The sequence below is a fragment of the Plectropomus leopardus genome, chromosome 22 (genome assembly GCF_008729295.1).
Source record: "Plectropomus leopardus isolate mb chromosome 22, YSFRI_Pleo_2.0, whole genome shotgun sequence".
Taxonomy (NCBI): Eukaryota; Metazoa; Chordata; class Actinopteri; order Perciformes; family Serranidae; genus Plectropomus; species Plectropomus leopardus.
In genome coordinates this window covers 16,402,392-16,426,021 of record NC_056484.1, presented here as the reverse complement: position 1 = coordinate 16,426,021, position 23,630 = coordinate 16,402,392, and the positions used below count along the sequence as shown (strand labels likewise).

At 37.8% G+C, this 23,630-nt stretch overlaps 1 protein-coding gene across 1 annotated transcript; it reads left to right on the top strand.

The window, feature by feature from the left end:
- Positions 1 to 88: 88 nt before the first annotated feature.
- il17rel (interleukin 17 receptor E-like) lies at positions 89 to 23,358 on the top strand. The gene is made up of 19 exons (XM_042511169.1): positions 89 to 129; positions 7,578 to 7,990; positions 10,521 to 10,548; positions 11,506 to 11,655; positions 13,609 to 13,715; positions 14,829 to 14,943; positions 15,182 to 15,226; positions 15,648 to 15,787; positions 17,294 to 17,365; positions 17,468 to 17,522; positions 17,624 to 17,787; positions 18,583 to 18,627; positions 20,030 to 20,087; positions 20,224 to 20,369; positions 21,076 to 21,135; positions 21,228 to 21,285; positions 22,186 to 22,317; positions 22,886 to 22,942; positions 23,022 to 23,358. Exons 2-19 carry the CDS (start codon positions 7,877 to 7,879, stop codon positions 23,141 to 23,143), a joined length of 1,668 nt encoding a protein of 555 aa, XP_042367103.1. The 5' UTR covers positions 89 to 129; positions 7,578 to 7,876; the 3' UTR covers positions 23,144 to 23,358.
- Positions 23,359 to 23,630: the final 272 nt, after the last annotated feature.

The window sequence follows — 23,630 nt, the reverse complement described above, 5'->3', positions numbered from 1 at the left end:
ACGAGAGGCGGAGGAGGAAGAGGAAGAGGAAGAGGAGGACCTCAGATGGTTACAGCTTCATTCATTCAGAGCGGAGACAACAGCCGTAGCCGGAGGAGAGGAGGATGAAAACAGCTATGATGCATTAAGGTAAGAGCCTGCACACCCATGGAGAGTCATTGATAACAGCTCGGCCGTCGTGAACGCGGAAATACACTGAAGATTAACGGGTCATGTGATGTAACCGTGGATGCACACTGCAAAAAATGCTAAGCCCGTGCATGGTCGTCAGGTTCACAGCCACATATAAAATACATTTTAAAAGCGTAAAATAACAGAAAATACCCTATGTTGTGCCATAAATCATGTTTTGCAACCCCATGGCAATTTTATTTTTACAGCACAGTGCTTTCCACATCCTCAAATATATCTAAGATTAAAAACAATTTTACAACACTGTAATATTATACAACATTATAATAACATTATAATAACAATTATTATTATTTATTATTTAGCTTTTACCATCAGGTCGCCAACTCTTTTATCCCCACTGCCATAAACATTTTAAACAAACAATGATTCAAAATGAACTCTATCCTATGCACTTTATCACTTTGCACATTTAGATGTTTAATCCTGTTTAAATTATTTGCAAAGGATCTTTATCTCACTTTTAGGTATTGTGCGTTTTTTTTTTTTTTTTTTTTTTTTTTTAGTCTTTTATGGTGTTGTTTGTTGTACGAGCGACATCCAAGACAATTTTCTGTCATGACTTTCACGACTTTCTGATTCTGATATTGATAATAATAATAATAATGATGATAATAAAATTTGACAATAATTAAAATAGGGAAAAGGGAAAACAAATCCCCCCGACATCTATATAGAAAAATAGGGATACAATAAGAAAGGTATTCTCTCAAACAGACCTTCATCCCCCTTCACTCATGCTATTAGTCTCTCTAAGGGTTAAGACGTTGTGCAAGTTTCATGGTGCCACTGTGTGATTGAGGGAGGTTTGTTGTTTATCCACTGCTTTAAAATACATCTCCTAGCAAGGAGTAGGAATTTGTCACATAGTGTGAAGCTACATTTACTCAGGGACAGTGTTTTAGATGGCACAGTATGAAGAGACCTGCATCTTTGGTTATTTTCAGTGTAAAAAATGTGCTCAATTCCTGTGCAATAGCCTATTGCTCCAGAACTTAAAGATCTTGGGGCATTTCCAAAAATTGTGAAGTTATGTCGCAATATTTGTCTTACATTTAATACAAAGAGAGGAGATGGTTGTTCATTTTTACTAAGAATAATAGGTATTATGTAGGATCTGTAGAGTATTTTATATAGAGTTTCTGTCATACAGTTACAGAAGAAAGTGCTTTTGGCAGGCTCAATTTTGATTTTTAACAATTTTTCAACTGTAATAGGAGGAGCTATAAGTCATTATTGTAAGATAGCTCTATTTTGAGGACTGTGAACCACGTCACTGGAAACAAGTGTATATATGTATTTTTGAAATAGCAAATTTCAATCCAGTCAAAAACAAACATCAGTACTGAGTGGGCTGAACAGCTTGGTGACTGATATTTTTTGCAGTGCAGGGTGAGCAAAGATTGATAATTCTTACAGTGTGGGGTGAGCAGCTTACAGCGGCTGACAGCAGGTTAAGGGTAAATCAGGCCCATAGCCCTTATACAGGCTATAGATACCCTGCCTTTGTATTGTGCATTATCCTAAACTCAAATGATTAAGTAATCACAATGAATGAACGTTTACAAGACGATTGCATAGGCTGCTATGACAGGATGATCAAATGGAAAAGGAGTTTTTTCCCTTGAAAAAGTTCCTTTTGGTGGAGTTAAGGGAGAGACCAGATGGCGTATCTTGTTGCCTATACTCTGTAAATCTGTTGAATATCTCACCAGTCTAGAAAACTCACCAGTGTGAATATTTTGTGGTACTGCAAGGACGTTCTGTAATTGAAGATATACAGTACGTTACTTGACCCGCGCGTAATTACGCGCAGCACATCCTGTTTGAGGACTATAAGTATATAACCAATCGAAAGAAAGGGTTTAATTCATAAACAAGCAGCCAAGAGGGATATTTTTGGTACAATGAAACATTTTAATTTGTAGTTGGTACGACGGAAATAAGTAATTAAAAAATCTTCTTCTTCTTCTTCTTCTATATACATAAAAATAATAACAATACAAAATAGTAGTAATAATATTTATTGTTAGTAGTAGTCTTGGATGTAGTATATGTTTTGTTGTTGTTATTGCTATTAATATTACTAATCTATTTAATAATATTTATATTACTTAATCTATTTATGAACAAGTTATTAACATTTACAGCTGCAAACATCATAGATTATTCCAGTGGAAAACCCAGCAGCCTTAATGACTTACCAGGCCATAAAACAATAACTCCTTTTAATGAATGAATTACCAAAAGTTAAGACTGCAGACTGATGGCTCACTATAAATAGAAAACAATTCTTAATAGCTGATGAATGACTTATATTTATAATTTAATTATTACCCATGGACACACAGTCAGTGTACATGACTGTGAGGAAACTGTATTGTAATACACACTGAATCCCAGTAGATAGAGCCATTACACAATACAACATGTTTAACCTACTGATAATAACCCAACATCTGTGCAGGGTACCACAGGATTTTTTTTACAGTGTTTATTCTGAAAATTCTAAAAACTATATTAAAGTGTTTGTCTGTCAAATAGCAAAAATATATACTACAGTAAATTAGTATTTCATCAATCAGTAGTTTTTTAATTTATCCATGCTTCAGGTCTTCCTCATATCAATATTATTTGACCTCACCAGCGATTTGACTGAGGATGCCGAGCTGGGCTGAGGGCCAGGTGCAAACCAGTTAATAACTGATTGTTCGCTTCTTTATTTGCACCGGTTGTTTGTGTCTATTTATAGCTCTGTAATTGGTTTTAGAGTAGACAGACAGGTGTTAAGTGTTTGTCTCCTCTATGGGTTTGGCATGGCAATGATAACATAGCTGGATAATCACTGCTATTGTTAGGTACAACAAGTATGTATTTTTTTGTTTCTGACGTATTCTCAAACTGGAACTCTATATTTACGTCATTAGGAAACTCAAATGAGCCTCCAGCTAGACTAATAGCCAGATGCAAACTAGTAAATATGCTATTGTTTGCTTCTTTATTGACCCATGCCTGATAGTGTGTGTGTATTTTTATCTATATATTATAATTGATTTGATTCTGGCCAGACACATGTTGGGTGCAAGCAGTAATCTTTGGTGCTAAAAAAATTAAGCCTACATGGAAATGCCCAAAACTTCAGTTCCTGAAATTCCACTTGAGGCTGTCTCCAAAAGTGAGTCATTCCCATTTGACCCCCATGTTAAAATGCCAGACTTTACAGCGGAAATAAACATATTCATAGCCTGGCACAAAAAACAGTTTTGGTCTCTATATCTAATTTCAACATTCATGACAACTGTACCTCTTTTTTTCTGTTTGACGGCAGCTGGCAACCAGTGTTAAGGTGCATAACTGCTAGCTTTTAAGGACACCCACTGACAGAAAATAAGGTGACTCTGTGAAAACATAGGCGAGTGCAGAGGTTGAGCCCCAGCCTAATTTAACCCCTGATATTGGTATAATTATAAGTGTGATACAACAAGTCTCTGTGTTGTTTTTTTTTTTAGACAGTGTATACTTAAAATGAAAAGTTGTGAAAAGGTAAAACTCTGTTTTGAAGGCCATGAACACCAGACAATCACTTTGCCTTTGTTTGTACTGAAGCTGAGCCTGGCAATTATCAGCTCCCCTTGCCTGAACTCTTTTATGGTCTTGCTTTGATGTTGTTGCACAACACTGCACTTAAAAGAATTGCACAGGCTGACGGTAAAACACAAGTGAAGCTGTTTCTCTTGCTGCTGTACTGCAGGGACGCTGTTGACACGTTACACCAGACTTTTATTTATTGTGCCTCTTTCTATCTGAGTTGACGCAAATTATGTGCACCAGTGGTTATCTGCCATCAAATTACCCGAGATTACCTTGGAAGTGCTTAGAAACTACGTTTGGGTAATTTCTTGTCTGTGTCATTCCCGGCAGTAGAGTGGCTGGGAGTTCACATGTTGCCTCAAGACATTCCTTTTAGTCGCTTTGTGGCAACTCCTCTCCATAACAGCATATTCTGCCCCTGGTACAAGCTGTTCTTATGAATGACTGTAAGTAATGGAAACTGTCGTGGTGCAAAATTTGTTTGTGCTTTAGTGCTGTTTCTGCACTCTGTGCTGTCTGTTTCTGTAACTTGGTACTAGAGGAAAATACTACAATTATAATACGAAGAGTGAAGAAGAAATAGTTGAATGTGCTGTATAAAAAGATTAATATTAATTTATGTTTCTATAATGAAGATGCTGGATAATTTAAAGCTGCTATAATTATTTCTTTTGCAATTACAAATTTCTATAAATGGGAATGCTTTAATCATGTTGATTTTGGCCAAAATCAGAGTCCGTTTTTAGCATAAAAGCTTTGAAAATCCACTGTAAGCTACTTGTTCTTCAGTAAACAACAGACAGACACAGGTAGCGACTGTCTGATGAACAGAGTGGAGCATTTACCAACTAAAAAGCCAGATATTTCCCTTAGAAATCGGTAGGAAGCTTGTGTAAATATTCGACTTTTCCATTCCAGATTAGCTAATGTTGCTAATCTGTATTTGCTGGATGTATAAATAAGGAAATGTTTGCTAACAAGTTCATCATATTGAATCAAAAGGTCATAAGAGCTTGCTCCCTAGTAGCCTGAAAATCAGTTATTTCGAGTTAAAGAAATGATGATGCTTTTTTAAAAATTGCATATAACTTACAACAAATTCTACGGTCTATAACAGTCCTCCCCAAACCAATTACCATATTAAATGCAGCATTTTACATTTCCACACACCACAGATATGTTATTTGTTTGTTTAATATGACCTGGATATGTTAAAAGTTTATGTTTCTTTATCTTTCAATTTTAATTCTTACGATGTGACGATGCTGTAGTCGACGTGTGGTTGGGAAAAGATCATGTTTTGGCTTAAGATGATCATTTAGGTCGCTACAAACAGGGTTAGACATGTACTCTTAATAGACATAGCACCTGCTTTTGCCGCTCCGCATATGGCTGGTTTTATCCTTAACTGTTGTTGGGAAGAAAAAAACCACAGCCTAACATGTCCTGAATTATCACTAAAAACACCTGCTTTTGTTGCTACAAACATGGCTTTACATGTCCTGAACAGTCACTAAAAGCAGCCGCTTTTGTTGCTACAAAATGGCATGATGCATCCAGAGCTGTTGATTTTGTCACTACAAACATGGCTTGACATGTCCTGAACAAGCTTTTGTCGATAAACTCGGCTCGGTGTCTTCTGAACTATCTTCTTAACTATCGTTAAAAACATGGCATTTGACGCTACACATACGGCTGGACGTGTCCTGAACGGTTGTAAAAAAAACCCAAAAAAAAACATGAAAGACCTTCTGTGGCTACTACGTGGCTTAACATGTCCTGAAGCGTTGTTATTAAATACCAGCTTTTGTTGATCTCAGAAAGTGGTTTGCTTTTGTCTGCTGCTTGGCAGTCGTCTTGCCTAGGTGTCACATCATCCACCATCCCCTCCTCCTCTTCCCAATGAGAAATTCAGCCTAAAATCGAAGTTGCAGCATGCCAAGAGGAAGTCTTTGTGAGGGAGTTAAATGTCAGTCGACACTATCATGGATAACTGATGCTTTTGGTGAAAGTGTTTTTGTTCTTCAGAAACATGACTGTCACATGAACCATTAAATACCCAAAACACTTTTCCAAATTTTATTCTTAGTCTCAAAATTCAACCATGATTTTGCACATAACACTCAGAACCTTGGTTGTTCGAGGTGAACACAACACAAGTTTGTATCGAGGTTCAGTGCACACATCTCAGTGGTCATCCTCTTTGACGGGACTGATTGACCAGTTTTCACAGTAATTTACAGTAAATGTAAAATGTTTTCTGTCAGAGGTAAGATGCACAGGTGTGATCTGAAATAGGATTTTACAGTAGAAATGGAAACAAAAGGAAAATTTTGCTCATTTCCAGTAAACTACCTGCTGCGTGCATGTGTGTGTGTGTGTGTGTGTGTGGGAGTGATAATTGCAGGCATTCAGTACTGTTTCCACTTAATTACGGTTCATTACTATGTCAGTCAAACAGAACGAAGTGCAATGCAAAATGTGAAATGATGCGATTATAGAAGTGACCAATCAAAATGTCAGAGGGCAAAATGAATGAGAAGGTTATGTAGAGTAAGTTGCACAGTTCCCCATGGGCAAAAGAGCTTTAATTAGGTGGATATGCTCTATATTTACAGGGAATAATATGTGTTGTAAAATAGGCTGTCACTGAAATTTGAAGAAAAAAATTCTAAAAACATTTTTGTAAAAAAACAAGATTAAGGGCTTATCAAACAGAAGTTTGGCTCTTAATCATTTCGTTTAAAGATTTTTTGTTGCACAGCTGAGAGCTGTTTTTCTTCTTTTGGCCGTTGGACAAATTAAAAATATTCAGTAAAACAGATTGTGTGAGCTGTGTGATGGGTTTGAAGTGGACATTTCTTCTATACATGACAAACTGCTACTTAAGAGAGTTAAAGGGATAGCTCAGATTTTTTTGAAGTGTTGTTGTATGGGAACTTACTTTTACTTTTACTAAATGTTGGTTGGCACGCTCCAAGTTTGGAGAAGCAGGTTTAAGTCCGACATGAAAGCTCAGCAGTTTACTGCTTTGGAGTGGTCAGCAACAAAATATTTTTTTAACCACCTAAAAAAAGTTTGACCCAAAACAACCAATATCAATTTAAGGGTACACTATATTATACTTATTTTCACTGCTTTATCTTGCTGTCAGACTGCCCGTTCTAACAGGAAAATAAAGCCGTTATATCGCTATCTTCAAAACAATACAATATATATAATAACAATAACACAGTGACTATGGATAAGCACTCCATACAACCTCACCTCAAAATATCTGAACTATCCCTTTAATGTCCGATGAAATAGCTTGACTAAATTCTGACATGTGCTCAGATGAGCAAAAACTGGAATGGCTGTTGAATTTTGATGACTTTTAGTTTGGCAGTTTTATGTAAAAAGGGTTAGGACAGATTATTTAATCAGGAGATTTTTCAGTAAATGTCTGTGCGTAATTGATGAATTCTGTTCACAAAATGATAAATGGATTGAAAAGGATACTTGATTACTTTTCTCTATTTTCTGGGTTGTTTGAAATTATGTATGATAGAGTCTGGTCATACCTTGTTCGATTTTATGGTGTCCTAAGCCCATGCAAGCTGGGCATAATGACACAATAAGAAAATTTCATCCACTCATTCAGTAAAATAGGAATTTTTAAAATGTGCCATCAATGCCAGTTCTAAGCATGAAATAAGGACAGTATAAGGATGTGCAGTGTGACACTTAAAACTTTATTGGAAATGTTACTGAAGAGGAAAAGGGCTCTGATATTTGTGTCTCACCACTAATAGGCCCCGCCTCCCCCCAGGAATATTTAAATCACTGTTTCCACCAGTTGTGCATTTCACTCAGTGTGCTTGGATCTGCCCCAGCACACCCAGCACAGTATATCATCGTAAACGGGAAAGCCTGCTCAACATCCAAATACATGCATACCAGGCCAAGACTCATCTGACCCCACCACCACTCAGCTCCGGGCTGGAAAAAAAAAAAAGAAGAAAAGGAGGAATACAAGGAAGAAACAGATAAGAAGTAACAGATTACAGCAGAAGCAGAGCAGTAGAAGAAGTCTCAGTGCTGGCTGGTGAAAATGATCCTGTGGGTCCCCTTGCTGATGTTTCCTTGCTGGTCAGGTCTGAGTGGAGCTGCAGGAGAAAGCACAGGACTGGAGAGGATAGAAAAATGCGGCACCAGGTGTTCTCAGGTAACCTTCAGGAAACATTAACACCAAAAGAGATACCAACTTGCTAACAGATTTCCTCTGAGCTACTACATATAGATGTCTCCTAATATTAACAGCTTTTTACTACTGCTTGTTGTATTGTTCCCAGCTGGTGAAAGCACCTATATCGACCGTAGACTGTAGTTAGTACCACTACCACTCCTATTAATAGCCTTTCTAAACAGTTTCAGGTGTCAGGGCTTTAAAAATAAACCCTGAGTATAGATTTCCTAGAAGGCTCTCTAATCATGATCAGTTTAATTAGAATGGCAGCTCTCTGTGCGCTGCCTTAAAAGCCAGTTCCTGACAAACAAAACTTCCAGTGTGACTCACCCGTGTGACTCAGTGAAACATTTTAATAAGGATCCCTCATGCAATAGTGAGAGTGCATATTTTATTGCAAGCATGCATGATAAGGAGGCTGGTATCTAGTAGTTGAAGGCTGTAGTATTGTTTTCCCAGACAGTATTTGTGACTTAGTTAATTACTTAATTAATTCTCTTTTTGAGAATAAAATTGAAGTGTCAAGAATAAAGTTAACTCCTCTGGTCCACCAAATTGTGTCTTGTGTTAACAACATATCTTCCTATTGCATGTAGAGGTCACAGTCGATACCATTACATCTGTCTGTTACCTACTATTACAGTTTGTGTTGTTTCTCCTCCTGCAATTTTCGGCACACTGTCTTCAAAGTTCAAATACTTTTTACCATGCTATGTTTATGCGCTAAAAGAGAAATAATTTTTGTGTTACATAGCTGATTCTGAAGTACAAGTTGACAAATTCATCTGCTCAGGACATTTTGTTGAGGCAGTCAAATGCGCTAATGCTAGAAATTTGATGTATTCTCAGAAGTTAGACTTACAACTTGAATTGTCCAGTTTAGTTTTGACATTTTGACTTTATTCTCAAAATGGTGTTTGAAATTTATTCTCAACATTTTGATTTTAGTCTCAATTATTTCTGCTTTTTTTCTTGAAATATAGAAAAACATCTTCCTCTATTAATTCATTTCTTCTGCCTGACACTAATACTGAAAGTTCTACTTCATATACTTGACATTATAACTTTTTTCTCATAGAGAAAAAAAAATGTTCCTACTATTTTTTCTTAAAGGTCTTCCATACAATTAAGTTCCTTTCCTGCAAGTTTCTACAGGTATATTATATAACTATATATAACTAAGCTCTTAATGTAGCAGCTGTCAACGCCCCCCAATATCCCAGAATTTTCTTCAAGTAATGACTTCAATATGAGCTGTGTGACTTTCTAAACATTGTCATTGTCTATGAGGTCATGTTAAAGATCTCATATCTTTGAATGAATGGTGAATGAGGTGATGTCTGGTCTAAAAATGTAATTACAGAGAGCTCAGAGCGATACTTTCTAAAGACATATCACTTAAAATAAAGAAAATGATTTTTTTCATCATATTTAGAAAAAAACTAGGAGCATTCAATGATAAATAAGTTGTCATATAGTGGTTGATCATTGATCTGGTGTATTTTCTTCATCTGTGCGGCACTAATAGACTACTAAGGTTCTACTCTAGACATTAAGACTTTATTTTCGAGACACAAAAAAAAAAAAAAAAAAAAGAATTTTCCCCCCCCCCCCACAACACTGCCCCAAAAAAACTTAACACTTTCTTCAAGATCTGACTCAAATTTGAGTCATGTTGCCCTGCAAAACATCATCATTACCTAAGAAGTCATGACCTCATTTACTGTCATGGGGTACTGGTTGTATATCACAATTATAAATTGTTCAGACTGATACCCCCTAAAGATGTATCAGTTAAAGCCCAGAAGGGAGGAGTTTTTTTTAAATTTTTTTTACCATATTTGGAAAAACCTGGAAGCAAAAACATCTGATGTCAAGTCGTGTTGACTTTCAAAACATCGTCATTGTCTATGAGATCATGTAAATGACCTCATATCTTGGAATGAGATACTGTTGGTCTAATAACAGAATGACAGAGAGCTCAGAGCGATAGCTCCCAAAGACATCATTTGAAGTAAAGAACAATTGAGGATTTTTTTTTTACCATATTTAGAAAAACTCAGGAGCATTTAGTGATAAGTGATGTGTCATATACGGTCAGTCATCGCTGGCTGCAGGTAGAGAAAGTATGAATTTGAGATGGAATAGTTTCTATGGGGAATATCTCTTGGGTGATGAATGAACCAGGATGTATTTCTTTGCAAAATTTTGGTAGTGAGCCCAGGCAAATTGTAATTTATGACCTTTATGATGCACACTGTTTCATGTTTACATCATTGTGTGAATGTTGCCTGCAAGTTAAATCAATATACAATTTCACAGACTTTGGTTGCAAATTGCAAAATTAAAGCTACAACAAGACAGTGCAATAACTGATTAGTTGAGTTGAGTTTTACCTGAATGAGCAATAAGGATGTAAAAAGCTTGGGAATCCCCCTTTTCTGCAGAACATCTACCTTTACTCTCTTTGTTAAGAGTCATTTTCTCTTTTTTCTCTCTCTCCTTGCAGGGCCTTAAATGCAAGACCAAGCCAGACAGTGAGTATGGACTTGCACGACACAATTAAGCAGCATTTAATATCTTATTAACTGTGGAGTTAAGAGTTGGTACTTAAACCTCCTGTCGTGTTAACCCTTTGAAACCTGAGCAAATTGGCTCGATTTCATTCTAAAACATGGGATAAAGGCAATGAGCAACAGAAGAAATTACCCAAAAATGATCAAGAAATCAGTAGAAAAAAGTAGAAGAAATTTACCTGAAAATTGGTGTAAGTAAACAAATAAAAGACAGGAAAACAAAAGAACAAAGAAATTATCTGGAAAAAATACTTAAAAATTGTATTTATCATAATATAATTATACCAATTACATTATGCTATGATGATTATAAACATAGTGTTCCCCTTTTTTCTTTTTATCCCTTAACTTTTAGTTGAGTTATTTTTGAAATATACTAATTTCTCTCAATTTGTTGAACATTTCTTACAAAGTTGCTCATTGCATTTTTTCTTACCCATTTGCTCAAGGTTCCAAAGTTTAAATAAACACACACCTATTTGGAAGATCTGAAAGCGAAGTAGCTCATCGATCATAACATATGGGGAACTTTTAAATGAATGATGAAAATAAATGTCTGATATATTCTAACCTTTTCATACAGTGCACCTCTGACAGGTGTCTGGGCGTTAAATTAAACAACTTGTGGTTTGAAAAAGTGCTAAAGAGGAATCACAGGACTGTGCAGGATGGTGATGGATGATAGTGATGGAGAAAATACTGGAGTGTTGTTCCTCAATAAACAATAGCGGAAGAAAAAGCACATGACATGCAATCATTTTTCCATTAAGGCCTACACACCCAGTGTCATTTTGGTATGACTATGGTGCAACTGCTATGTGACAAAACAAGGTGATTGCATCAGTGTTTTTCTCTCAAGTATGTGTGTCAGTATGTGCCCTGAAAGATCTGATTTTTCTCTTGGCCTGTCCTGTGTAGATTGGTTTCCTCTTCCGTGTCAGAGCCCCGCTGAAGATCTCAAACCCTCCTCCGTGTTCCGCAACATCAGCCTCTCCACAGTCATGAGCTGCGAGGGGAGGCAGAAGTGCTCGCTGCACCTCAGAATCAAAGCTGCATTACAGCTAACTGGTATGTATACATGTCAAGTCAATTTTATTTATAAAGCCCATTATCACAAAACACAGTTTGCCTCAGAGGGCTTTACAGCATATGGCATCCCTCTGCCCTTAGACCCTCACATCGCCTCAGGAAACCCCCCCCCCAAAAAATTGTAACAAGGAAAAAATGGTAGAAACCTCAGGAAGAGGGACTGAGGAGGGATCCCTCTTCCAGGACAAACCGACTCGCAATAGATGTCGTAAATAACAATTGTTGACGACTTGAAACGACTTGAAATGCACACAACATTCACTAAACACTTTTGTTTAACTCTTAAACTTAGAACAGCCCCCCGCTTGACCAGGACCAAACGATGGATGACACAACAGCTCCCCAAAAGTGGAGCCAAAACATTTTGTTGGCTTGGCCCTTGTTGGCTGACTGTGGGTTTAGGTCAGAAACCCTGTCCCCGTCATTTTAGTGGCTGGGACATGGGCCAATATAAAGACTCAATTTACAGAACAAATACATTTTTACAAAAGTTGGTGTCTGTCATTTTAAGTAGTTGTTATCATGCTGCTGTTTGTTCAAGTGTTTGTTTTTCTAATAAGTTTGGTTTAAGTAGTTATTTGATAAAGGCGGTCATGATTGACAGCTTTGTGCACCAATGGGTGTGCTTGTGAGTAATGGTGCCGCTCAAAATTGGTTGGACGAATATATGTGCGGGGATTTGGTACCGTAGAGATCACTACTGTGCAGACTCTGGCTCCAAAGTACGTCACCAGAGCAAGATGTTGGCGGCTGTATGCGGGATATTTTTGCTTCATTTTTGAACAATGGGAAGAAGTACAGATGTGCCGTCCATTCTTATATTCAGTCATTAGTAATCAGCATATCTTAAAATATGTTAAAAGCAAGCAAAGAAATTGAAGAAACTTCCGCACAGCCCAATTTTACACTCATTGTATGACTCATTGTTCTCAAACTGCAATGGTCCCAAAATGCTTCCAAAGGAAATTTGTCCAACAGCACAGTATAGCAACACCAAACACCATTGCAAATGCCAAAAGCCCGTTGCTCGAAAATAGGCTATGATTAGAGGTAGATTAAGGTCATGCTTTGGCCATCGTGGGAAAAAATATCACCAGGCGGACTTCATGGGCAGATATATAATCTAACAGTCCTTCACTGGTCGCTGTTCTGTGCAGCAGTTTTATCTTTATGGTGATGTCTAAAACAGAACAAGCGACTCATGATTCTTCATGGCTGTACTGGGGCAATTGTTATTTATATGGGAGGTCTTATGTTTGGAGCAGCCGGTTGGTGTAGTTTGTAGGTTACCAGACCTGGGTTCTGGTAACATGCTGCCTGCTGTCCTTACAGTCATTGTTTTTTTAAGATTAGTGTGTATTCCCTAGAGCTGACCTTCAGACCTACAGAAGTTGTGGTTCATCCCATTGAACATTGTCTTAATGAGGAAGTTTAAAATGCTATTCTTTGCGTGTAGTCAAGCCAACGTGGGACTAGTCGTGGTTAGAGGTGGTGATTATGGATGACACATTTAAACGTGTTGATGAAAGTGCAGATTAACAGTGAAGGAAGTCTCATTTATAGCTGCTTTCCATTATCAAACTTCTGCTTTTGCATCATGGGTAAGCCAGTTGACGTTTTCTCTTCCTGATTTTGCCCAGACTTGATTTGATAAGGTTAAAACTCACATGCTGGTAGATGCAAGTACACTTGCCCAGCACACTGATATCACCTATCTGGATTTCCTCACCGCCCGAGCAGGAGCGGGGAAATCCCTCTTATCCTGAGTCTTTAGTCTACTCTGCCAAAACAACATGATACGTACATACTGTTCTTCCTGTATAACTGCTGAGGTCATACTGACGCACTGTGAAATGCCTCTTCTAAATGGTTAACTGGCTGGCTAACTGTTACTGTTTGACAGCTGTGACTCTGATTAATTTTTCTCCCCAGAGTCCATCCATGGTGTGTCCATCTGCACCGCCTCCGCAGGGATGATGTCCAACTGCCAAATCTTCAGCTTCTCAAGAGCATCGAGAGAAAGAATGTCTGGACTGCAGGTACTGTTCACAGCACCACGGGCATCAGTTAAGTGTTTTGGGCTATGTGGTATAATTTATGTGATACAAGAGTAACTTTTCTCTTCGAGTACATTTTCATGTCTTGTTAGTATTGTTAGCAGGCATATAGGAAAGTTTAAGGCATGAAATTGTGTTGCCAAAACAGCAGATTCATCAAGATATTTCCTCTGCAAGTTTGATTTCATAATTAAAATTTTTAAGTGCCCATGAAAGATTTTTTTCCAAGTGAAGACAAACAAAAAAATAATGCAGGCAAGTCGCCAGAAGAAAATGATAACATGATGTGTACAAAAATGTACAAAATGTAACCTTTCTGTGGACATGTATCAGAGTTTCTCATCAGAAAGAGGTGGTAATAGTGGATGGTGTGAGCTTGGTGCCATGCCATTGTTCCAACAGCCCAAAACTCCAATTGCCAATGATCTGAAATCCCATTTCTCAAAAAATACACATTACCTGCAGGTTCCCATCAGTGTTTGAGCCACCGATTGTAGGTGTTTTTACTGACTCTTTGCAGCAGTCTCCAGCTGTGTTTAAGCCATCGAACCTTGGTGTTTTTCACAGACACATCCTTGCTTTCCCTGATTGTACAAAAACATGATCGCTGCCTGAGATGAGCCATGTTTTGAAAGAACACGTCATGACATTTCCAAAGGTTTATGTGGCACTAACAAATGGATGCTGATACATCCCCAAAGTGATTGTGAGACGTTAACTGAGTATTTTAAGCCAAAATATGATCTTGTCCTCATCATAACCAAATGTTTTTCATGCCGTAACCCAACCAAACAGTAACACAACATAAAAATAAAAGTAAAAACAGAAAATTTAACACATGTGAAACCTACAAATGTAACATGGTTTGCAGGATGCTACAATGCCAACATTTATTCAGGTATTTGGGTTAAAAAAAAAAGACGGATTACAAATTCTCAAATCACCCGGATTAGAACAGTTGCTCATTTGACACAGAGAGTTTACAAAGCACATAATCCACTTTTTTGTAAGCTGATATGGGTCTAAACAAGAACACCAGGTGATGTTTTTTTTGTACCGTGACATTATGTGTGTTTATTTGCCCTTTTCCTTAAGGTGGAAGTTGAGAATGATTGCACTGACATTTCTCTGAGCCAACATGTGCAAGTGACAGTGAAAACCGTGCCAAGCTACTGCGGCGTCACTTGGACAGGCACCTATGACGCTCCAGGTGAGGACACGTGCTGTTTACATAATTAAGCCTCCCAAGTATTTCCTTGTTTTTGACAGGAACAGGTTACATAAGGTGAATTTGCTTCACAGTTTAGTCAAGATGGAGGTAAATGATTTATTTGGAGAAGCAGTTGGATATTATGTAATAACTACACACACAGGGATAACGTCATATTTGTTGTGCTGATATTTCCCCCCTGGCTATGTAGTTTTAACATAGTAACATTTCTCCACAGCGTGCATTAGTGAAGATCTGCGAAGACATGTCCCAGAATGCATCAGTAAGTACCTCTTTTTAAAACTGAATTAGGCCATGCATTTTTGTATCTAACACAGTATTATAAACTAGTGGTCTCCAACATATTTGCTCTTTTAGCCTTTAAACAAGCAAAAACTAGTTATGTCTTTAACTCTTGGAGGTTGTCAGTAAGCTTGAAACTATTTATCAAAAAGTCACTTTCTCCTCTGGGATTGTTTTATTTGAAGACATTTTAGAAGCCAAAGGAGGACCACAATCGGTGTTAAATAAGGAAAAAAACCACAGATTTGAGAAAAGCCAGAAACATAAACAAAATTTTCTGGTATGATCTCCCTCAGATTTATCTTGCAGCTGCTCTCGTGCCCTCAACATTCAAAAACATAATGTAGGCCCCCTATGATTTAGATGAATCTCTCACTAACACTGACCTTTGTCTTGTTCAGCGGGGAGGCTATCATATGATGTACACCCAGAGAGGAAGGAGCTGAATGTTAGTGTGTCAGAAATGCTGGAAGATCATGACTACCACCTCCGTCTATGCCGTAAGGATTTCATCTGCGTTGGCACTGGAGCCTATACTCTGGTTAGTCCGTCTATGTATTAGCTACTGAAAATCATAATCACCATGTGTGTTGCCAAATAATGAATATCAACTTTTCATCATTATCTTAAAGTAGGCTGATTTCTTTGAAATGATGCATCTTTTTTAAACATAAGTCCTGTTACCAATGCTACAAATAATTTTGGGTTGTCAGTGTGCCCTTTGTCAACTATCACATTTTTCCTGCTTACTAGTGAGTGAGTCAGTAAAGTTAAATCTACTCACTTATTGACTCACCTACTTTAATAATCTGCAGATTTTTAATAGCAAAGGTGAATGTGACTAATGTGTTATTTCCTCTGCATGGTTCTGCTTGACTGGCATCAATTTTGGTGCCAGGTCCTATTTAGTGATGGGCGAAAAGGAATGAATAAGTCTTTTGAACAACTCTTATTATTGCCCGGTATGTACCAGGTCAGTCTGTCGAACGTACAAGTGTCTATGAATCCCAAATGTGTCAGAACGAAGTGCAGCAATGGCACTGAATTAATGAAAGTGGCACGAATTAATCAGGCTTGAGTCGAGATCTCTGCCAGTTAAGGCCAATATCACATTCATCTGCTCCTCGGATGGTCATTCTCCTAACTTTGCTCTGTTCATGAAATAGATAATTTGGAAACAACATGGACATTACAAAGAAGATGTGTTGTAGTTTATTCTGCTTTAACAACACGTTGATAACGAAGATAAAAGAAAACTGATCATGTGATCCATATAATATGATTGAGAACAAATTTTTCAGATTATTTTGACCTGTAACAGGACATTTTCTACTTGCCTTTTAAAGAAAGAAAGAATTTTGCTGTATTTACTTAATTTTGTGAAGTTTTGCAACTTCAAAATGACAAGTGATGTTACCTTGTTCTTTCTAAGTGTTAGCAACTTCAGTAAACCAAGTCTGTGTAACTTAACTTGATCATGACAAAGAGGATGAAGTTAGGAGATCTGCATGTTCTGTTTTTTTAACATGTTTCAGAATATACAAATATGATTGACTCGCAACAGATATATAGTATACTTGGTTTACTGAAGCTGCTAAATCTTAAAGAGAATAATTTAATTAAACTCGTTATTTTTAAGTTGCAACTACTAAAAAAAATGATAGACAGATAAGCTCAGCTTGATTGAAACCTCAACTAAACCAACCAGAACCAAACCATCCACAACTTTTTGTAGCAGCTTCAGTAAACCAAGTATACTATATATCTGTTGCGAGTCAAGTTGAGTAGAACTGAGCCGTACCATGTGGTGGAAATGTGGCATAATGCAATGCTGTCCTCTGATGCATAACTGATACAATTCACCACTTCATGAAAGTACAGTCTTAGTGGAAAGCTCAGTTGGAAACCTGCTTGTGTCAGGCTCGGCATGGAGAAAAATGTGGCAAATTAACACAGGAATCCCCAAGGAACTTTCAAACCCAAACCCAAACTCGCACACATTTCCAAGAAAGATAATGAATTTCATAAATCTTTGTTTATCTTCCAGATAAAGAAGGCGGAACCCGTAAAGAGTGTTACTTTCTCGTACTCGCGACCTTTGCCCTGCCTCTGCATCGAGGTAAGGTTTCAACCAACATTCCTTAAAGCACTGATAATTTGTTTCAATGAATAATGACTTCCAGGGAAATGGATTGACCCTTTGCCAATGAACTCCTTACAGGGGTGGTCAGCTGTGATGGATGCCCGCAGAGTCCAAACCTGCCCCTTCAAAGATCGTGAGTCACTCAATTAATTTTAGTCACAAAATTCCATAGTAAACTCAAGTGTGTGCTGTAGCACCATAGAACTGATACCTTATCTACCCTCCTGCCTACAGGTCTGGAGGAGCTGTGGTTTGGAATTAACTTTGACCCTCTGGAGGAGACACTTTCATGGGAGCCCGACTGTCCGGTGACTGCTGTGGTTGCGTTGTGTCAGAAAAGAGAGGACGGCGCCTGTGTGGATCTGCCTCATGCCTCACAAAACGTGAGCAGAGAAAAGGTACAAGTCTACAACATGTTGAAATCCCAGTTGTGTTTACCTTTTGAGGTTTGTGGCTGCTTGTTATTGGCACTAATCACTTGAAGTTGGTGTGCATGTTATAAGCAAAGTATAAAATCATTCTGCTGACGTCACTGCACACTTTGTACGGAAAGGAAATAACAACAGCAGGTTGTTGTTTTTTTTTTTTTGCCAGTAACACTTGACCTTATTATGCACATGATGTCAGAGAAGTGTTTACAAATTACAGTAAACTGAGTAATAATGTACTTAGTCAGGCATCTTAAAGCAGTTTCTTTGGAAATGGCTTAGAGTAAGAAGCTAAAAAGGGAGGTTTGCATAAATGCATGCTTGCATTTATGCAAACCTCACATTTTAAGCTGATATAAATACTGACTTAAACCTGTAAAAACCTTATCCAAACACTTAATGCAAACAGTGCCAGTACCAGAATAAAGGAAGAAGCTGCACACCTATGAGTCCTTGATTGAAACTGAGGTTTTATTTTCATCAATGAATATCATTGGATAAAACCTGCGGCCATGTCACTTGAGAAGGAAATTCTCTGTTAGTGTAAAAATAGCCAGTGACGCAGAGTGTCTTTCCTCTGACAGCTGGATCCAGCTGACCTTAAAAAAAATGTTAAGTCTAAACCTAAACAAAACATGAGTAGCCTTTTAGTCAGCCTGATTTAAACTAAATACTTACAGTATCCACTTTAGTAGTTTCAACACTGCTCTGTATATGAAGATTGCAATTTTATACATAAGTATTTCATCAATCTTTGTTTTTCAGATAACATTTACCAGAGTGGATCCACAACCTCAACTGTGCATGAAGGTAAGGATCACCTTTCCCCGTTAGTTCTTTGGTAGTTTCACTGTAGAGAAACAACAGGCCCGACATCAGTCATGTTATTTTTGGTACAATAGCCTACAGTGCTCTTTGACTGTGCTGTCATCTTGTCCAAAATTTCCTTACCATCAGCTGTGGCAAGTGTACAACTGTTTTTATGAAGGCTAGCATACTAGAACTGTGTTTAAAGAATAGTTCATCATGTTGGGAGATACACTTATTTACAGTCTTGCTGAGTGTTAGATGAGGAGATTGATACCACTCTTATGTCTGTACGTTAAATGTGAAGCTACAGCTAGCAACTGGTTGGCTTAGCTCAGCTCAAATAGCATGGATGTATAAAGAAAACTGGATACAGTGTTGGAACCTTGTGACCCATAGGGCAAGTACACTAGAGACTTTCGGCGGCCTTCCAGTTTAGCCCTCCGCTAACTTAAATCCTGAAATTGAAACAAGTTCTTTTGCAGGGTTTGTGACACTCAGGAAAATGCATCCACTAATTTACAGATGTCTCCTTCACAATGCAACTTTACGACGGGTAAAAGTAATTTTAATACATTTTGGACTCCATGGCATCACGTTATTTTTGGCCACTATGTTAAATTGGCTTCATAGCCTGGTGCCATTTCTGGAGGCCTGTCAAATATTGGATGGAGAAATTTGTCTTGGACATTTAAAAGAACATAGGCCAACAGATTAACAAAATCCAACTACCTGCACCTCTAAAGGTCACAAATGAACTTGTTTTAATCAAACAAAAACGAGTGTAAAACAACACGTTGCTATTTTACAGAGGTTTTGGTGCCAGACTATTTCTCGGCTGGACAACAACTCCCTTGAGTTTCAGCTAAAGAGGTGCTGTTAGTTAGATTTTACTACCTTTGGACAGTGTGGCTAGCTGTTTCCCCTGGTTTCCAGTCTTTGTGGTTAGCTAAGACAATTGACTGTGGTGTCAATAGGAAGCTATCGCCAGGATCCAGTTAGCTTAGGTTACTGGTAATCATTTTTTCTGCTTCACCATTTCATTTCTATAAAAGGACATACCATAGGGCATTGTCATGCTTTTACTGTTCAGTGGTAACTACGATAAAAAAAAAATAAACCTGTCCTTTCTAGGTCAATGCAGCAGTGAAAGTTAAGTGGTAACCTAACCTCAAAGCAGAAGTACTGCTGCGATTGTTATCTGCATTTCCTTAATGCTTTGTGCATTGTTTTACAGCAGTGGTCAAACACTTCATTGGAGCTACTTTATCTGGACATGGAATTGTTTGTTTTCTGATGCAAATTCATTACATTCATTTCTTAGATTTAAGGGGTTTTGTTTATGAGCTTTATAAAACAGTTGGGTAAAAAGCACTACAAAATGTAATTGTATTATCTTCTTTAGTTCACTGCAGGTTTCCAATCCTGGACCAGGTGTCCTTTTGCTGATTACAGATTCCAAGGTACCACTTTTTGTCACATCAGCGTGTCAGTGGCAATAAATCTACCTTACAACCACATTTTGATTATAATCAAGATAAGAGATGTAATTTGGCGTAGAACTGGTTGTTATAATGATAGCTGTGCAACAACTTCCAGTGTGGGAGCTGGCTGTGACGAGACAACAAGGTCAAGATGATGTGAAGATGTTGTCCCAGATCACTGCAACGTTTTCTGTGGAGCTTTGTGTGAAGTCTGACCGGTCTACCATGTGCCAGATCAACGAAACACACACCATGCATGTGGTAGGTATTAGACAAAGCACATGATTCAACACATTTTCTTATCAAACTTTGCAGTGACCCATTGTGCGCTTAAAGATAGCATCTGCGTCGGTAAATTGAAGAAGTCCCAACATGCCTCCACAGCTTCTTGTGAATCTCTGTTTTGCGATCTCTCTTTTTTTTCTAAAGGTTATTTTTTTGGCATTTTAGCCTTTATTAGATAGGACAGATAAGTAGCATGAAAGAGGGAGAGAAAATGGGGACAACATACAGCAACAGCCCTTGAGCAGGAGTTGAACCCAAGGCTGCTGCAGCAAGGACACTGCCTTTATTCATGGGGCATCTGCTTTATCCACTCAGCCACTGACGCCCCACTATCTCTTTTTTGAATGCCTGAAAGCAAAACACCTTCTTTGATGTGTTGAAGCATCAGGCCACTATTTGTAAGCAACAAAGCAATTAAATGTAATTACACCTTCAATCAATGGCCAACATGCAGTAATTCCAGCAAACCGCTCTTTTATGCTTGCTTGCACTCTGACTTTAAACTCTCATGCTTCATCAAGCAATCATCTTTCTCCTGTATTACGACTCAACGGCAGCAAGAGTGATGCCACATAAAAGCAACAACACAAGCAAAACAGAAACCATGACAACTATCATAACACCTGCTCAGGTATGCTCCTAAAGGTTGTAATTTTGTTTGTCTCCTTTTTCTCTTTCTCAGGAAAAACATAAAGCTGCTGGTTTAAACCTGACAGGGGAACTATGCAACTCTTGTGTCCAGGTATGTTTGTGCAGATTATAGGTCCTTTGAGGTAAACGGCATGTTCCATCACATGTAGACGTTGACTTTGAATACGTTTTGTATTTGGATAGGTGAAGAGGCTCGATGTGAAATATGCTGTCACAGTCATTCACTGTTTTGAACAATGCCGTGAGTATAGTTTCATTTCTACTTAAGAACTAGAGATTCATTCCTTCTTATCTTCTGGTTGTTTTTTGGTCCAGTCCTGTGTGATCTACCCCAACTATTTCTTTTCTCTTTCTTTCTCTTAAAATATTTATAACCTGAGGCATCGGTTTGAAGTACAAATGTTTTCCACTACTCTCTTAAAAAACAACCCAATCATGGTATGAAGCAGTAATAGACCTTATGTTTACTGTTACACCATCTCAAACAGGCTAATCACAATCGTATGTGTGTCTGAAAATTGCTTTTAGCGTTTTTTTGGCATCAATCTTGAAAAATAAAAGGCTCTTTGTAAGCAGCACCATGTACTCCTCTTTAATTCTGTGTGTAGTTATAGATAAAATCATGATGTATAAACATGATAGCTCTCAGGAGAGTGGAGGACACGCCTTTGGTGCATTTGAGATCGAATTTCTTTCTGCATAATTGGGAATTTTGAAAGACTGACTAACTGTAGGGAGTGTACTGCTTGTATCATTGTTCAAAAGTCTGACAAACAGAGAATCATAGTCTTATCCTCAAGAGACATTCATTTGTAGGAGTACTTTAAAAAAATGGAAAGTAATTGCTTTCATGGTGGGAGACTTCTAAGAACATCAATACCACTTGAATGTTTGTCTCTTCAGTATGAAGCTGGAACCAGTAGCTTGGCACAAAGACTGGAAATTTTATCACCAGTGTACTTTCAACCATATTTATAGACAGACACAGTAGTGGTATTATCAATCTTTTTTTCTAATATTCTACAAAAAAATACACACGCTTAATCCCAAACTGTCAGTCTGGTCCTTAAAAAGCCACATACAGTATAAACTGAGTACCATGTGCCTAACAGTCTGTATATACTGTGCATTTTCTTCCCAGATCAATCATTGCCCGTCAGACCTGTCATCTCCAGCCAAGCCTCGTTTGACTTGACCTTGGTCATTGTACCAGCTGGTGTTTGCCTCGCTGGCATCATAATAATCACTCTGGTGCTCCATGTACTGTTAACTGGTAGGTAAAAAATTACAAGCTCAGGCCTGCAGTATTGTCTTCTGTGTTGACATCTTCCTTTGTATCCACTTATACTGAAATTGATTTAGGCTTGGTTCCAGTGTCAACCTTCCGACTCTCTTGTTGTGCAATCCTGATGAGTCTGCACACTCCTGTTTAAGGTGTCAATGCTGCAGACTTTGCTGGAGGGAATTAACCACAATTAATAGCGTTCTAATTTTAATAATAAATAAAAGCTGTCACACATCCTGTTAAAATAGCAACACACGTGACTGCTGTGCATGGAATGCTTGCAAACAAGCTGATTATGTTTTCATTCGTAGCAGTACATTTCTTAGTAGACTTCATTGAACTAGTTTTGTTTGCAATGTGCACAGCCTCAGCTGTTATGGACTTACAGTAAGACTTCCTGTGTGAATGGATGGTTTACCGTAACATAAAATTACACGTAGCATGGATGTTTTGGGTAATGCAAATTGCACAACTCATTTGAATGAAAACCAGCCACTGAATTTGTTATTATGATGATCTATTTCCTCATGGGAACCCTCCTTGTGTTCTATTTTAGTGTATCAGAGGAGGAAACAAACAAGAAATGGAGGCTGTATCTCCGAAAAGCAAAAAGGTTAGATTATCAAATTCCTTTTGATAGCATTTGAATTTTCGTGTATCTGAAGGCTGAACCTTATTCTTTGTTCTGACAGATCCTGCTTTTGACTGTGTGGCTCCTGTATTACAAACTCCACCTGCTCTCCACGGAGGGGTCCTCATACCGGATTCTCCTCAGTGTGGGAACACTGAGAGGGTCACCTTAATCTCCGACTGACAAAATGACGGTGATCCTGTCAAAAGCATTATTTGTAATGTGCATTATAAAACTGTCAAGTTGTTACACATACCTAGTGAGTTCTCTGTTGAATGCAGGGTACAATGTTGGGATGGATATTTCAAATGTTATGTATGTTACTGTATATTGTTGGTTAGTATGCTTGTTATTGGCTGCTGTTTATGTATTCTGTTTGGGTAAAAGTTACCATATTTGTTGTATTGTCATTTTTTAACATGAAATATTAATTCAGCTTGCAGCTAAACAGTCCGTTCCTGTCCTAATTTAAATATATATTTTCTATTTTTAAAAAAAGCAAAATAAAAAAGAAAACTGCTGATTTTATAATAACAGTTTTTCAATAATGTTTTTTTAACTAATGAATTTTTGGCTAAGCATGAACCAAACTTTTGGTCACATTTATTTGAAACAAACAGTATTCACAATCTTAAATGTGGCACATCAGTCACAACATTACATAATATGA